General features: G+C 34.5%; 1 protein-coding gene across 1 annotated transcript in view; it reads right to left on the minus strand.

The window, feature by feature from the left end:
- The window catches only part of LOC126967699 (nose resistant to fluoxetine protein 6-like), a 63,262-nt gene that overhangs the window by 15,198 nt on the left and 32,681 nt on the right, over window positions 1-15,383 (minus strand). Inside the window, exons 2-8 of the mRNA XM_050812300.1 lie at window positions 11,458-11,597; window positions 10,766-11,087; window positions 7,848-7,959; window positions 7,242-7,326; window positions 6,195-6,361; window positions 3,258-3,336; window positions 2,038-2,141 (exon numbers count right to left, since the gene is read on the minus strand). Of these exons, the coding sequence (XP_050668257.1) occupies window positions 2,038-2,141; window positions 3,258-3,336; window positions 6,195-6,361; window positions 7,242-7,326; window positions 7,848-7,959; window positions 10,766-11,087; window positions 11,458-11,597 (1,009 nt within the window). The remainder of the gene's footprint in view (window positions 1-2,037; window positions 2,142-3,257; window positions 3,337-6,194; window positions 6,362-7,241; window positions 7,327-7,847; window positions 7,960-10,765; window positions 11,088-11,457; window positions 11,598-15,383) is intronic.

Genomic DNA, 15,383 nt, shown 5'->3' on the forward strand with positions numbered 1-15,383 from the left:
ATAAAACTTATTCTAATTCTTATTGCAATTGCAGGCAACGAACACCTGCAAATATTGCATAGCTAGTAATTAATTTAGAATTTTTATTGTACAATATAACAACTAATAATAAGAAATATAATTATATAATTAGTTTCTATAAAGTAAAGTGAAATAAATTAAAATCAACAAAACTAATTTTACTAAAGGCAGAATTAAAATATTACATAATATGAATACCTTTTTTAATAAGCAAAATAAATTCCTGTTAACGGTAACATAACAATTTCCGAAGTTTATGCCAAAAAGCATAGAACTTATCATTAAAAATGTCTATACTTCGATCAAGTTTCGGAAGGTTTTTGTAAGTGCGAACAATTTCTTTTAAGATAACCTACGAAAGTGACCTAGGTTAGACTTTGCAGTATTTTTTAAAAACGTATCGTGTCTGCTGATTCTCGTAATAAATCTCAAAAACACTACGAATTTTTTTAATAAGTGTTTTTTTGGAATAACTTTTAAACGGCATTACCAATCGATTCCAAAAATTTAATAAACTCTTACGATCAAAGACTGGTTCTTTGATCGTAAGAGTTTCGATCGATCGCCATCAAGCCGGTTAAAATCGGTTAATTCGTTCGTGAGTTATCGTTGGTGAAAGAAAACAAAAAAAAAAGTATTTTTGGTTTCGGTTATAAAAAAGAGTTCGATCAATTGATACTAAGATTCTTTATGAGACTCAAAAAACTGCGTCGAATGGCGCGTGGAAATCCGCGTGGAAATCGGATCAATCATTCAAAAGTTATTGCCGTTTGAAAATTAAAAAAATATTGTTATATTAAACTTTTATCAGACATTATTTTCAGAATGATTTTTTTCAAATTACTCCTAAATTTAATATCTGATCAAATGTTTGTTCTTTTATAGATTAACTAAAAACTTTTATAGATTAATTAAAAACCTGCGTCGATCGTTGCCTGTTTGGGCGAAATCGATAAATTTATTCAGGAGATATCAAAAACAAAAAATATAAAAAAATCTCTCAAAAATTTCTATTATTCTATATCGAATCAAATTTATGTGTGTGTGTGTGTGTTCGAAAGGGCTTGACCAAACTGAGATTTTTAATACAATTTGGACCGGTAGATTTTGAGAAACCTGAAAAGACCTACAAAAAAAAATTTTTTAAACGTGTTTTTTTTGCAATAGTTTTTAAACGGCCTTACCGAACGACTGAAAACTGCGTGAAAATCAGTTTATTCGTTCAAAAGTAATTGCGGTTTAAAAATTTATAAAATAGGGTTTTATTGAACTTTTATCAGACTTAGAACAGCTAACTCTCAAAGAGTACTCTCGAAGAATACAAATTATATTTTTGAGCTCGAAGATTTCAAAATCGTCATAAGTACAATTTGAAGCGTTTAGGTATGCAATTAGTGGGAATTTTCAGGGATGGCCTTATAAATAAATGGCTTCCTAAATACACAAAATGTTAATTAATTATTTAAATTTTTCAGCTTGAAGTCGAAACCTTATATTCACAGGTCGTCTGTGAGGTCGTCTTCACACGACTTAGTCAATTCTGGTTTTATAAATTGTTGTATCATTTATTCTAATCATTTTTTCATTGTTTGAGTACTTGCCCACATTTAAAAAATGAAATATTTTAAAGTTTATGACAGCCCGACACTTGTAGCATAGAATGTAGAGTCGCCAGACACTGTGGATTTGATATGATTTTCTACAAATTACTTACATTACGTTTACGTATTATTAAAAATAAGTATTTTTAACAAACAAAATCACGAATATAACTGTTAAAATATAGTTTTATAATATGTAATGACCCTTGTAACTTGTTGTTTATACGTGTATTTTATTTTAGAATTAAATTAACACATATTTTATTTGCAATATAATTAAAAAAATTACAAGAAATTTCTTGTAATACAAGGCTTGTAAGTTTTGATAAACAGGGCCTAGTTCTTTATAACGTGGGCATCTTTCATTTGTTTAGTAAAGAAGTGTGATGAAGGTGTAACAGGAACGGTGCGTCACCAGGACTGTGGGATGCACTGCGACTTGTACACGTAGTTGTTCACGTAGAGCAGATTGAGCCACCAGCGACGCCGGCAGTCCGCTACCTCCAGACCCGCGTCCACCTGCCACAGTTCCTTCACTCACATTCAATATTTCGTGAGATTACACCCACATATTGTGTACTCAACTACTCAACAATACAGCTAAACTACAACACTACTACAACCAAAAATCTCGTTGAACAACGAAATAAGTGTACAACTAACGCGGCGCTTGTGTGATCTATACATCTATACATGTATTTACATCTATAGTTTTTTTTTAAATTGGAGCGATGTTTGTTTTATTTAAAATTGGAGTGTCTGTTTATAATATTGATATAATATTGTTTTTTACTACATTTATATGAATATACATGAGGTACATACAATAAAATAAATTTTTTACAATTTTTGTCTGTCTGTCTGTCTGTTCCGGCTAATCTCTGAAATGGCTTTACCGATTTTAAGGGGACTTATATTGGTAGGTTGATGCAATAAGGAGTAACTTAGGCTACGTTCGTCTTAGAAAAAAAATATGATAGAAAAATAAAGTAATGGTTCGATATCCCAGAAACGGTTTAACTCTAAAAATAATTTATATGGCAAAACACCGTTTTCCGATACATCTAGTTAGTTTATACAAAACTAAACTTTGAAAAAAAAAGTAACGAAGATACATTTCCCCAACCTAATACATTTTCATCGGTGCTTCCATCTCGATAAATCAAAATCACTTTAGTCATGTAGATTACGGAAATGACACTTATGAATGTGAAAAAATTCATTGGGATTTCCTGTTAAATATGTTTATATTGAATGTGACTCACGAGCTCCGAGGCCTCGGATGAGAAACGATCACCGCTGTCTCTCTCGAAACAACAAAGAAATTATTTAAAACATGTCGGTCTTTGAGAAGGTTGTATACGCTTTTTGAATGCACATGGAAATACCGCAATAGGAATTTTTTCCAATGTTTGGTTGAACGTACGTCGAAAAAAATCTTTGAGAACTGGTCTATGTATGAACGTAACGCTTCCTGGTGAGGATGAAGCTTCAGACTGTGATGAAACACTCCCCGTAATAGATGCGGTAGAAGGCCAAAATTGATTCGATGCCTGTACGCGACGCCGAGTGATTGAACCATCAAATATCTCACACCTTCTCATAGTTCAGCTGCGATGCGTCAAGAGTACGTACCTCCCAAAACGGTCCGGACTTGGTAAACCTCAGCCACGTGGCCATCAGCGCCACCAGGATGGCGTACGGCGGCGTCAGTCTGTAACGTGGGTGCAGGTTTATTATTAGAACCTCATTAATGTCATGCGTGGCGGCGGTAGAACTGTCTACAATATTTTATTATAGAAAGAAAGAAAGAAAAAATGTTTGTTGACGTCATTATACATTCTGATTATAGTTCTTAAAGTTATGCTATTCTTATTATGATCTAATGACGCCAATGGGCCCCCAACTCAGCATAGTTGTGGTTACGAAAGAATCCGCAAGGCTGGTCTTCCGTGGAAACCCATTAAAAAACAGAGAAGTTGGAAATTGTATAAGTACTCACTGTTACCTTAGGCTGTACAAAGAGAAAGTGACTGAGCAGGTCTAATTAACTCAAATAATATTTGAGTATTTATATACTCAATAGTAATAGTATATTATACTACTTGTATAATTGATCATCGCCATACGGCCGTTTTTTAATAACCTATCAATTCTTAGTTTAACTTACTACAGGTAGACAAATCTATCCTTTAACGCTTACTTACATTTCAATAACTTATTGACATAAAGCATTGGACTATCGGCCGTTTTCAATAACCTATCTATCCTTTGTTTAACTTACTAGACGTAGACAAATCTATCATTTTACGGTTACTTACATATCAATAACCTATTGACAGATAGCATTGGACTATAACTGTATTGGACATAACTATGGACAGATAAGATGTTTCCATTCAACGGTGACAGCAATGTACCCGTAAATAGAGATACGTTATTAAAAAAAGGCCGTTAATTGATTACCCCCTGCACGATTCGTTCCGTACGCACCAACAAACGCGGCCCATAAACTGTATCACCGTGACTAAATAAGGACAGGACAAGAGAGTCACATAGTGTAATACGGTGGTCTATACTTATGTAGGTATTTTATTTATAGCCTAGGTCAATATATTCTTGATAATGTTATGTATGTCCATACGCAAATAAGTGAATATGCTAGAAAATGTTATAACCATAATGTTAATACCAGGAACAGATATAAACTTTTAATGCCTACTACTCGGCCAAGTCGAGTAAGTAAGTCTTTTGTGGGGCGATACGCTTTTACAACAAGATCCCAGAAAAAGTTCAAAACAAATGTATTATGAAATTCAAAAGAATTGTTTAAACCTGTGTTGTGGTACCTTTAGATTACTATACGAGAAACATAAATGAATATATTGTCATCTATAATAAACATATTTTACTAAACAAGTGTTACCTACCACTCCAAACGTACACATTACACAAGAATGGAAATCATGTGGAGGTATCGAATTAAAGACGCATCTCCATTAAACATGTTTTTGCTAAGATTTTGGAGGCGTTAATACGTCCATACTTAGAACAACATTTTAAACAATCGCTTATTTTAGAACAGCATGGTTTTGTTAAAGCAAGATCTTCACAGACGAACCTCGTCAGCTACCTTCAGTATCTTATCAACGCAGTTGATGCCTCCTACCAAGTAGATTCTGTATACACAGACTTCTCAAAGGCGTTCGACACCGTGCCCCACGGACTATTAGTAAAAAAAATTGAAAAATATGGTATTTTTGGAGCAGTTCTAAATTGGTTCGCCTTTTACTTATCTAATAGACAGCAAAACGTGGTATTGAAAGGCTTTAAATCGGATACATTCACAGCAATCTCAGATGTTCCTCAGGGTTCCCACATAAGACCTTGGCTGTTTGACATGTTTATTAATGACATACTATCTGTCTTTAAGAATAGCAAAGTTTTTCTCTTTGTTGACGACCTCAAGCTTTGCCGAGTGATTAGACCCTCAGAGGATACTGAACTGTTACAGGAAGATCTTTCAAGCTTGTCGACTTGGTGTTCGGAAAATTGATACCCTTAGAATTATTTTTGATGTTGCTTCTAATATACTAGATACTACATCTTCGAAAACACGTTCTAGAAACAAATGGCGCTCTGAGAGAGAAGAAGTGGCGCAAGAAACTCTCCCAGCATTCATTTTTTGCGCTCTTTTTAATAAAATATACAATATTGTACTACCATTGCTTTTGCTATAAAATAATCATAATCTAGTCCCAGGCTGTCCTATCACTAAGATATTCAGCTGTGGATTAGTAGGATTTACGATAAAGTTATTTTTTTTATAAAACATTTAAATTTATTTATAGATAATGCCTAAACAGTGGCTGGGACTTTATTGTAAAAGTGTATAATTTAGCCTTAAAGCTATTATGTATCTTATGAAGCCTACTAGAATTAGTTACAAGCAATTTCTTATTTCTAGTGTTATAATAATAAAAAGCACTTTTAAGAGGAAAAAGAATAAGATTTTTTAGGTGAAGTATTTATTGTTATGTATTAAAGTATGATTACTGCAGTACAGTATAATATAGATTCAGCTTTCTACTGTAATTACCACAAACGACGACTTAAAACCAATGTTTGACCAACACTAACACCGGCGTGCACTTAGTCAGCACGTGTTAGCAAACAATTACACGCCGCAAAGAAACATAAACTAAAGTATTAAACTAGTGTTTTTCAAAAAATATTTTGCATTTACGAGTTTAATTGTTATCACAAAAAATATTTCTAGTTTATTCTATTCAAAAAAATATTTCTAATTTATTCTTTTCGCACGACAAGCCACACAAGTTAGGATATCATCCCCACCATCTGGATGTGTGGCGGGACGATACGACATGGGTACCTTCAAAAAAAGCGCGCACACCTTCCTCAAAGGCCGGCAACGCTCTTGTGATTTCTTTGGTGTTGCAAGAGAATGTGGGCGGCGGTGATCACATAGCACCAGGTGACCCATTCGCTCGTTTGTCCTCCTATTCCATAAAAAAAATCAATTACCTAAAAACACAAGTTAGATAAACTTACCTCAACCACCTAAAGAACACTGTTTTTGGTACAAAATCCCAGCTCACTGTAGTTTTCTCAAATAGCTTCTGCAGCTTGTATGCCAACAAGAAGCCAGCCAGCACAAAGAAAATCTGTACCAGCAGGGAGCCGCTAAACACAATCATCTGCAATGGGTCGTGGTAGATCTGCCAAAACATATAGATATAATTAGTGTGTATAAGTTATCGGCAATCTTTTTATCAGGTATTGTATATTATAAAGCATATAATATATATAATAAGCGGTTCCAGCTAGACTAGACTAGACCCAGCCTATAAAAATAGCGAGTTGAGAGTTGCTCCTTTACAGAGTGTTGCCAGTAGGTACCTGCGTACCAGAAATTTCGGGAGATTCACTACTTGAAATAGGGCAAAATGGACGGCGGGAGAAATATTTAATTAAGATTGAATGAGAAAAAATATATATATATAAGGGCATGGGGTACTGATATATTTTAACGGCAAATAAAAAGTGAAAAAAAAATATTAAACAATTTCAATATTTCCATTTTGTTTCTTGCGTTCTGCTTCAGGTAGCATATTTTGTTTTGTACTAATAATACTTGTGTTATAATAAAAATATGCCAAATTAAATAAGTTATAAGTTGTGGCACATGAACTTGCGAAGATCTTTCTCAAAAGCTCTTGCTTTAAAAAGAAAAATTTTATTTTAAACTGGTGTCTGAAAGTTCATAAAACACGGAACCAAAGAGGATATAAATACTATGTAATAAAAGTCGTGACTGCCTTAGTAAAACTTGAAATTAAGTCTTGTATGAAACGTGCTATGATTTGACATAAGTTTGAAATAGTTGTAATTACAATAAGGCGATTGGCCACGAAGTTTAATCTGGTTAAATTTGAAAGCGAACAGTTGCTTAAAACTCATTTCGGCTATCTCCGTTTTTTACAAGATTATAGCCGTCATCTGTCAATCTATCAATTAATTAACTGTACGTTTCATACAATCGAGCGAATCGCATTTTTCTTAAAGAGTTTCGCTAGGTTGCACGGAACACATCGGTACCTCCTCCATTCCTCGCACGTTGTCTCCAAAAAGCTGGAACGGAGTATTCATATGGCCGAACACGATGCTTACAATCACGAGAGCCCTGGAGACAAACATATATAAGACATTACGACTTTTTATACTTTTTTTTAATGAAAATAAGGGACGAGACGAGCAGGACGTTCAGCTGATGGTAATTGATACGAATTACAATGTAGTACCGCTCGGGATTCTTGAAAAACCTCAAAAATTCTGAGCGTCACTACAATTGCGCTCGTATCCTTGACATATTTCACTAGCTACGGCACCCTTCAGACCGAAACACAGTACTGGTTACACATTACTGCTTCACGGCAGAAATAGGTGCCGTTGTGGCATCCTGTGTAAAGGAGCCTCCCACTGGTATTAAAACAAACACTTTATACATTAAAACTGTTTTGACCTATGTGCTGGTTCATGAGATATGGTCAGTACCAAGCTGTACCGACGGCTCACTTGCACTGACTATGAATATATAATGTTTCAACACCTTACCCAGCCACAGGAAGTTAAAGCTAGCAACACTGCATCGCATCAAATACGGCAAAAGCTGTAACATAAGCTGGCCAGATTATTTTACCGTACCTTATTCCGTATATCGCTCTAAATTGTTTAAGTTCTTCACCAAAGTGATCACTCGTTGACGTCAGTTGTATCCAATTCTCCTTCACAGAAAAGCACATCAGAAGATTATTACCTAAAAAAAATTGTAATTTTAAATCATATTGAAATACAGCCTTACAACTATTTTTAATATAAATAGTTGGGGTTTAGGTCATACAGAAAAAAAGTTTTAGAAAAAATCACGACCACGACACATAATAGTATTAAGATTGTTAACCACTTATGAATTCTTACTTTTATTTTTGTAATTTCTAGAATTGTGTAGTTTCTAGAATTAAGATTTAAGTTACTTAATTTTTTCTTATTTAGAATGTGGATGTAAAATGTACCAAATTAGAATAACCAACCTAGAATTAGTATGTAGGTGAAAATCAATTCTTAATGTTGAGTTATTGTTAGTACATCTAATAAAATAAATAAATAAAATGCGAGGTTTTGGTCCGTTAGTAGGTACTATCGGAAGTTCAAAAATGAAGTCTGTTAAAAAGAAGAATGACAATGTACGTGAGTTGTAGAGAGAATCTTTTTTTTATTTTTTAGTGAACTGTGCTTCACCGGGGCTCAAACGAAGCGAGGCGACTAAGAGCATTTACCAGTGGGAGGCTCCTTTGCACAGAATGCCGGCTAGATTATGGGTACCTCAACGACGCCTACTTTTACAGTGAAGCAGTAAGTTATAGCATTATTGTGTTTTCATCTGAAGGACGCCGTAGATAGTGCCGTTCAGAATTTGTCAAAAATCCTGAGCGGCGCTGCATTGTAATGGGCAGGGCGAATCACATACCATCAGCTGAACATCATAATCATCTCACCCCTTATTGCCAAAAAAAACTTTATTTAATGTTAAATTAAATTAAAAATTAAATCATAGGCGAACATTTGTAAAGTCGGTATTACCACGTATTACTTTGTAAATACTATCTTATTTTCCACTTTTTAGATACATATTACGTTGGTGCCACCGCTATCCCTTCCAATAAAACTGAAACACTCGCCAATGGACACGACCCCCACAGCTTCCCCGCCGCACACCAGCGCAGAACCACCGCGAGAACCCGCTGAGTTTAGCACGCATGTTGCGATATCTGAAAGGCTCATGGAGATCCGCGAAGACACGCCAGTTGATACCATACCGTGCACTCCCCTGAGGCCCAGAACTGGATCCCTAGCACGCAACATTATGTTGTGTAGCCAAAGTGTGCACGACTTCGCGGCCACACGTATTGGTCTGGGGACTGAAGTCGCGGCCATGAAGGCAGAATACGCGAGTTTGGTTACACCACATGCCGCGCCACTGAAAAGAAGCTCTCTGCATACTCCATTAGTGTGGAGAGCATCCTCAACGAGATGCAGAACTACAGCGTAGCTCCAGTGACTTACAGCCAGCGCTAATACACAAATGAGCATACTAGTATGCGGCCGTGCCCACCACAGATGTTGCTGCAGACTGGATCTCCAACTCTTTCTATTTAACGAATTTATAACCACACCCTTTTGAGCGTATGTAAAGGGGTATATACATGGGTGGGAAGTAGGTTATTGCAAACGAGCTGTTATTAATAAGCCCGAGCCGACAATGAGGTTTTTACTGTAACGAGTTAATTAAATATGTTTATTTCAATTTGCGCCATTTTCCGAATACTTTCATTAGTATTTGCAATTGGATTTTTCAGAACGGAACTCAACAACGGGTTCGTACGCGTATTCGATTCGTTTTTTGACAGTATTGATGTGAAGATAAATAAATTAAAACTGATAATGTATATAATCACATATATACAAAGCACAAAGCCGGCGTTGGAAATTTATTTCCCAGCAACCACAATAAGTACCTAAATAATATATCGTTGCAAAGGTCTTGATGAGAAAAGCTTAAAAGACGTTTAAAAGGCTCGTTGAGTTTGAGTTTCTTGGTGGTCGGGATCAAAAGCAATTCATCATTCACATTGAAAATGGGGTTTCTTCACGTGAACGTGCCAACAATGGCAGGAGACACGCGATGGACGAGAGGGTCATCACTAGTTAAATATAATAAACAACCAATAAAAATAATTTTCAAATCATAGACAAGAGTATCTTATAGTACGCCATGCCTAACAACTGCATTAAAAAAAGATACCGCGCAAACATAAAAAATTTAAGAAATGTTCTTGGTAATCGGTTGAAAAAGGAGTTACTATGTGGCACTGACTTTAAGTCACCATGTGAACCTAACAATGACTCTTGGGGTAGTAGCAGTTAGCCTAATGAATTTATAGATAATATTAATGTTATTAAATAAAATGAAACCGTATAGTATACAAATGTTATTTTTTCTTTTACGTCATTACAATCATCACATCATTGTAAATTTAAAGAAAAAACTAACTTAGAAAAACCCACTTAAAAGCAGGCAAAGAAGTGGCCATGATTATAACTTGATGTGGTGCCATATAATATTATAATATAAGAGTAGCATTAGTTTTATATCAGCCAACATTTTGAAAAAATTGTGTTTTTATAATATTTGTTGAAGTTTGGTTTTAATTTTGATGGTGTCAAATTATCCCAGCTCTTTTTGTTTTTTTAACATAAACTCTTGTTGGCAAATCCGAAGCCGAATCGCTTAAACCCCGCGTCCAAGTACGTATTTTCCTTTAACATTTTCTAACAATTGGTTATCAATTATTGATATTAATGTACCATGTTGCTTCATACAATCGATTATCAGAGTCACTGCTCGACCTTGATGATGAACTATCATCAAAGATGATTACATCATCAATATTTTAGTCATAATAATTTGCCTTCATTGATAGGTAATAAATATAAATGCTACTAACTAGCAACAAGGTTAATATAAATTAATTGTTGATAATAAACTAAGTGTTATTACCTACCCTGTTGTTTCTCGTGGGATGTGAGGATGTCATACAAGCTTCCGACAACATTAGACGTCAGAACGAACAGCACCAGGAGTCCGGTGAACACGTCGCTGGTGTCTACTTGGGTGTAGGTGTCGTGGCCGCGGTGACAGCTGGCGTACTGCACGCGGGTACGCAACTTGTATTCGCTCCAGAACGTTTCGTTGAGGCATGCCTCAAGGTGCTCCTCTGAGACCAAACTTTGATTTCCACTGTACCGGGGACATTTCTCTTTGATACAGATACCATATCTTAGATCGCTGTGATTGAAATGTGTTGTATATTTTAAGGAATACTCCTGTAAATAAATAATAAATTATTGTCGTAACACTTGTTTCTTTATAATATTTGTTTTTGGATTCGCAACCAAACATGGCGATGACTGATGATGCGGACATTCGAAATGCCTTTGATTTACCAAAACGAACGTCATTAGCTTCACCATCACATCACCAAACCGACAAATTCAATGTATACAAATTAAACGTTTTGAATAGACTCTACACTTATTCAGAGATAAGATTTTGTAGCATTGATTAGATTTGATTGGGTCATGCATTTCCAAATTTCGTCAGTTTTGTTTTACTAAAAAGCAAGTTGAAAACGATCAGGATGCACTTGTGATACGACGACCATTAACTACAACAATATCTACACTCTATTCAAACCTGGATCATGAACAGCAGCTCACTCGGGGCATCGGACACCAGCGTGAAGTGCACGGTGCAGTAGTGAGCCATCGTACGCCCCACGCACTCGCTGTAGTTGTCCATCCGGTACACGGGCGGCATCCGGTCATACTCAGTCTCTGAAATTATTCGCAATAATAATAATTATGCATAATGTAACGACGTGTCGGGGTAGGTATTATTGAAGGAATAAGAACAGTGAAAGGCCTAAGATTCCACTGCTAGATTCTGCAGGTACGTGTTTTTTTGATAAAACTAATTTGTAATGATCGTTTAGGGAGTATGCAATGCGTCTTTATGTATTAATACATTGCATACTCCCAAAATATTCAATAAAAATGTTTTTGTGTTTTTTTTCCATAAAACTTATCAAAAAAACACGTACCTGCAGAATCAAGCGGTGGGCAATCTTGTACTATAAGTACCTAATAGTCCATTGAAATGTTACATGAGCTTTACATTTATTAGAGGACACAATTTTATTTTTGGCACATGTGTGTCAATAAAAGCATAAATCCAAGTTTGTGGGTTTTCCGCCCTTGTCCTCCAGCCACCATCTTGGAGAAAGGGGTGCAAACACCTTTTGCGCGATATCTCGGAAAAATTTCCTACCTAATTAAGTGTCCTACAAAAAATTCGTAATGACATAATTTTTAGCAAATCGCTTACAAATATTTTTATATAATATTTTGCCCTTATTTAAAATTAAAAAAGTTTAAGCGAACAAGTGAGGAAATTTCTATAAAAATATCTTTTATACTCCTGTCATTCCCCAAACCTTCACATTCTACGTTCAATTACATTCTAAACCACAGCCTGGACCATCTAAGAAAAGTAGAATAGAATAGCTAGCTAATAACTGATTGTAAATATGATTTTGTCGAGGATTGGAGGAATGTCTGTAAAGTCCTTCAAAAAGCGCGTTTTGACCGGATTCTCATGAATATTGACGAACCCGGTCAACTTTGGAGCAATGTAACAGCATTTTAAAGAAATGAAATTAAAAAAGACTACAGGTAAAAAAATTTCTAAAACTATCATCTACAAGATTAGTCAAAGGTATTTTTTTTGTAAAATGTATAAAAAAAAATTATAGAGCAGAAAAGATTTTTTTTTTTAAATCTCACTGTTTTGCTTACAACTTCTTTAATTTTTAATTTAGGGCAAAAAGTTATACATACATATTTGTAGACATAACAATTTGCTACAAATTATGTCCTTACGAATTTTTTGTAAGACGCATAGTTTCCGAGATATAGCGAAAAAAGTGTTTTCACCCCTTTTTCCAAGATGGCGGCCGTGGGACAAGGGTAGCGACCCCACAAACTTGAGGTTAAGCTTCTATTAACCCCCTAAACATGTCCCAAAAATAAAATTGCGTCCTTTAAAAAATGCAATATTCGGTCCTAAAATTGTACCATTTCAATGGACTATAAAATCAAAATCACTTTATTCATGTAGGTCACGGAAATGACACTTACGAATGTCAAAAAAAATATTTTTCTTATTGAATCTACCGCTACTTCGTAAAGTGTTGAGCTAATGAGAGGAAGTAGCAAGAAACTCATTGCCACTCTTTTATATCAAGATTTACATTTTCATCGATTTACAAATCGACTCCTAAACTATTGAACGGATTTTAATGGGGATTAATTACTTCATGGAGTGCAGTTTGGTCCAACTTGAGAGATAGGATAGTTTTTATTTCGATTTGGGACCCATAATTATTTTTATTATCAAATTTTTTTTTGTATGGACATATTTTCTATGAGAGAATTTAGTGACGTACGGTTTGACAGTTCCGCTGTGAAACAATTTCATTATAACAACAGGGAGCATTTTTACGTAATAATTCTCGATGTTTTGAAATATTATTGGCAATTTCCTATAAAACAGTGTTTTTTTTACTATCTACAGAACAACGTCTGTCAGGGCAGCTAGTATAATATGTAAAGAGATGCAACAAACATACTCAAACGTCAAATAGTCAATGCCTTACACGAGTAAGTCAAAAAGTAAATGTAAATTATCACAAAAGTTATTGAGTACAGTAGCTGCATCATCCACACACACCGTAAATAAAAAAAGGTATTCTGTGGGCATTTTATAAGCGATTATAATTTAAAATATACTACAGGCTACAGGATCATCATGCCACCACAAGTAGCACCCGTTCACGAGCATGACGCATGAGCCAGCCATCGCCTCCCTCAACCATATTTTAGCTTAACCTTTGAGGGTTGAGCTTTAATAAGAAGAAGTGGCAAGAAACTCATTGTGACAATGTGAGTCATCACTCACAAATCATTTCAGTTACAATAATATATGTAAAGTGATGCAGCAATAATACTAAAACTACAAATACTCAAAAAAAATGTAAATTTATACGTAAAAACAAGAGTTATTCATTACAATCATGGCCGACTACTACTGTATAAACAATAGTAGGCCATGGTAATGGCCCAACACCGTATATAAATAAAGGTATTTAGCGACAATTTTATTACCAATTATAAAAAATATAATTATAATTTTATTTTTAGGCCCTTTATTAAGCCCTGTGTCACCAATTAATTATATTAATATTATAAATATATGACACAGGGCTATGTGTCATTTAAGCGAGCATGACAAAGTGACGTGTTTCTTGACACTTTAATTGTATTTAATTATTTTGAGTAGTGAGGATGTTTACGGTGTAAAATACTAAATTTTGAAGTTAAGTTTAAAGTGTTAAAAGTTAACAATCCAGTTTATAGAATCCTTATTTCATCGAGTAATATTAATATTTCAATATTGTGTTTTGAGTGTCATGGTGTCAGTGAGCGGTTGTCTGCGTAAAAATTGAAGTCAAAAGATAAGTAAAAATTATACATCAAGTCTGTTTTACATTAGTTTTATAAGGAAGTTTAGTATCGATGCTTCAAATACAGGCGTTACTCCACAGAAATTAACCGTTTCATCCGGCATTAAATACCTTTGAATTCCGAGTGCACTCTTCGACGTTTCATTAGGTTTCATTAGATTGATGTTACAAGGTGATATTGATAACTATCATAATAATTAAACAAACACAAGGGCTATTCATTACAAGGTGGAACCAACAGTAAGGGTATTATTTAACTGAATTCAACCATTGTGATTTTGCGCTCAAAGACACTAAGTAAATTTGTGTTGGAGTAAAATAACTTGCGACGGTAGTTCAAAATCCGTGCTTAATGTTTATGACGTCTGAGCCTATATTTGACGTGGGCTTGTTAACATAGATTAGACATTTCAATCCGCTTATTAATTATTGAATAGCTTTATCGTTTGACATCGGACTTACGTGTTGGTGATTACGGTTCGAATCTTATTTGTACTTTTTTTTATTAGGATAGATATAACGTGTTTTTAATTTATATGTTTTGGCCAATTTTAATTTTATTGTTGTTTATTTCATTGGCGTTTTATTTGAATCCTTATAGGTACATAATTTATTTTGTATTTTAATTTTATTAAGGCTTTTTTGTAAATAATTGATTGTCCTTTTACATATAATTGATTGAGCATAGATCATAATATTTTCCTATTGTAAATAATATTATAGCAGGATGTATACCAGATCAAAACGAAGGAATATCTGCGCAACATGCACACACACTATAAAAGTGAAAGAATATTTGGAATGTACTAATTGCAATAACACGTTTGACTTAAAATGTGCTAGCATTACTTTAAAAAGATACAATTCAATGTCGACCGATAAGAGACTCAAATGGAAATGTCATAAATGTAGGAAAAGCTCTACACAGAAAATAAAAAATCTTTCAAATACTGAACAGCTGACACAAAGAATCTCGTTAGATAAAACCATTTCAAATATTATTAATTTATCCAGCAAGAACTTTACTTTCACACTACAT

This window comes from Leptidea sinapis, chromosome 13 (assembly GCF_905404315.1).
Source record: "Leptidea sinapis chromosome 13, ilLepSina1.1, whole genome shotgun sequence".
Lineage (NCBI taxonomy): Eukaryota > Metazoa > Arthropoda > Insecta > Lepidoptera > Pieridae > Leptidea > Leptidea sinapis.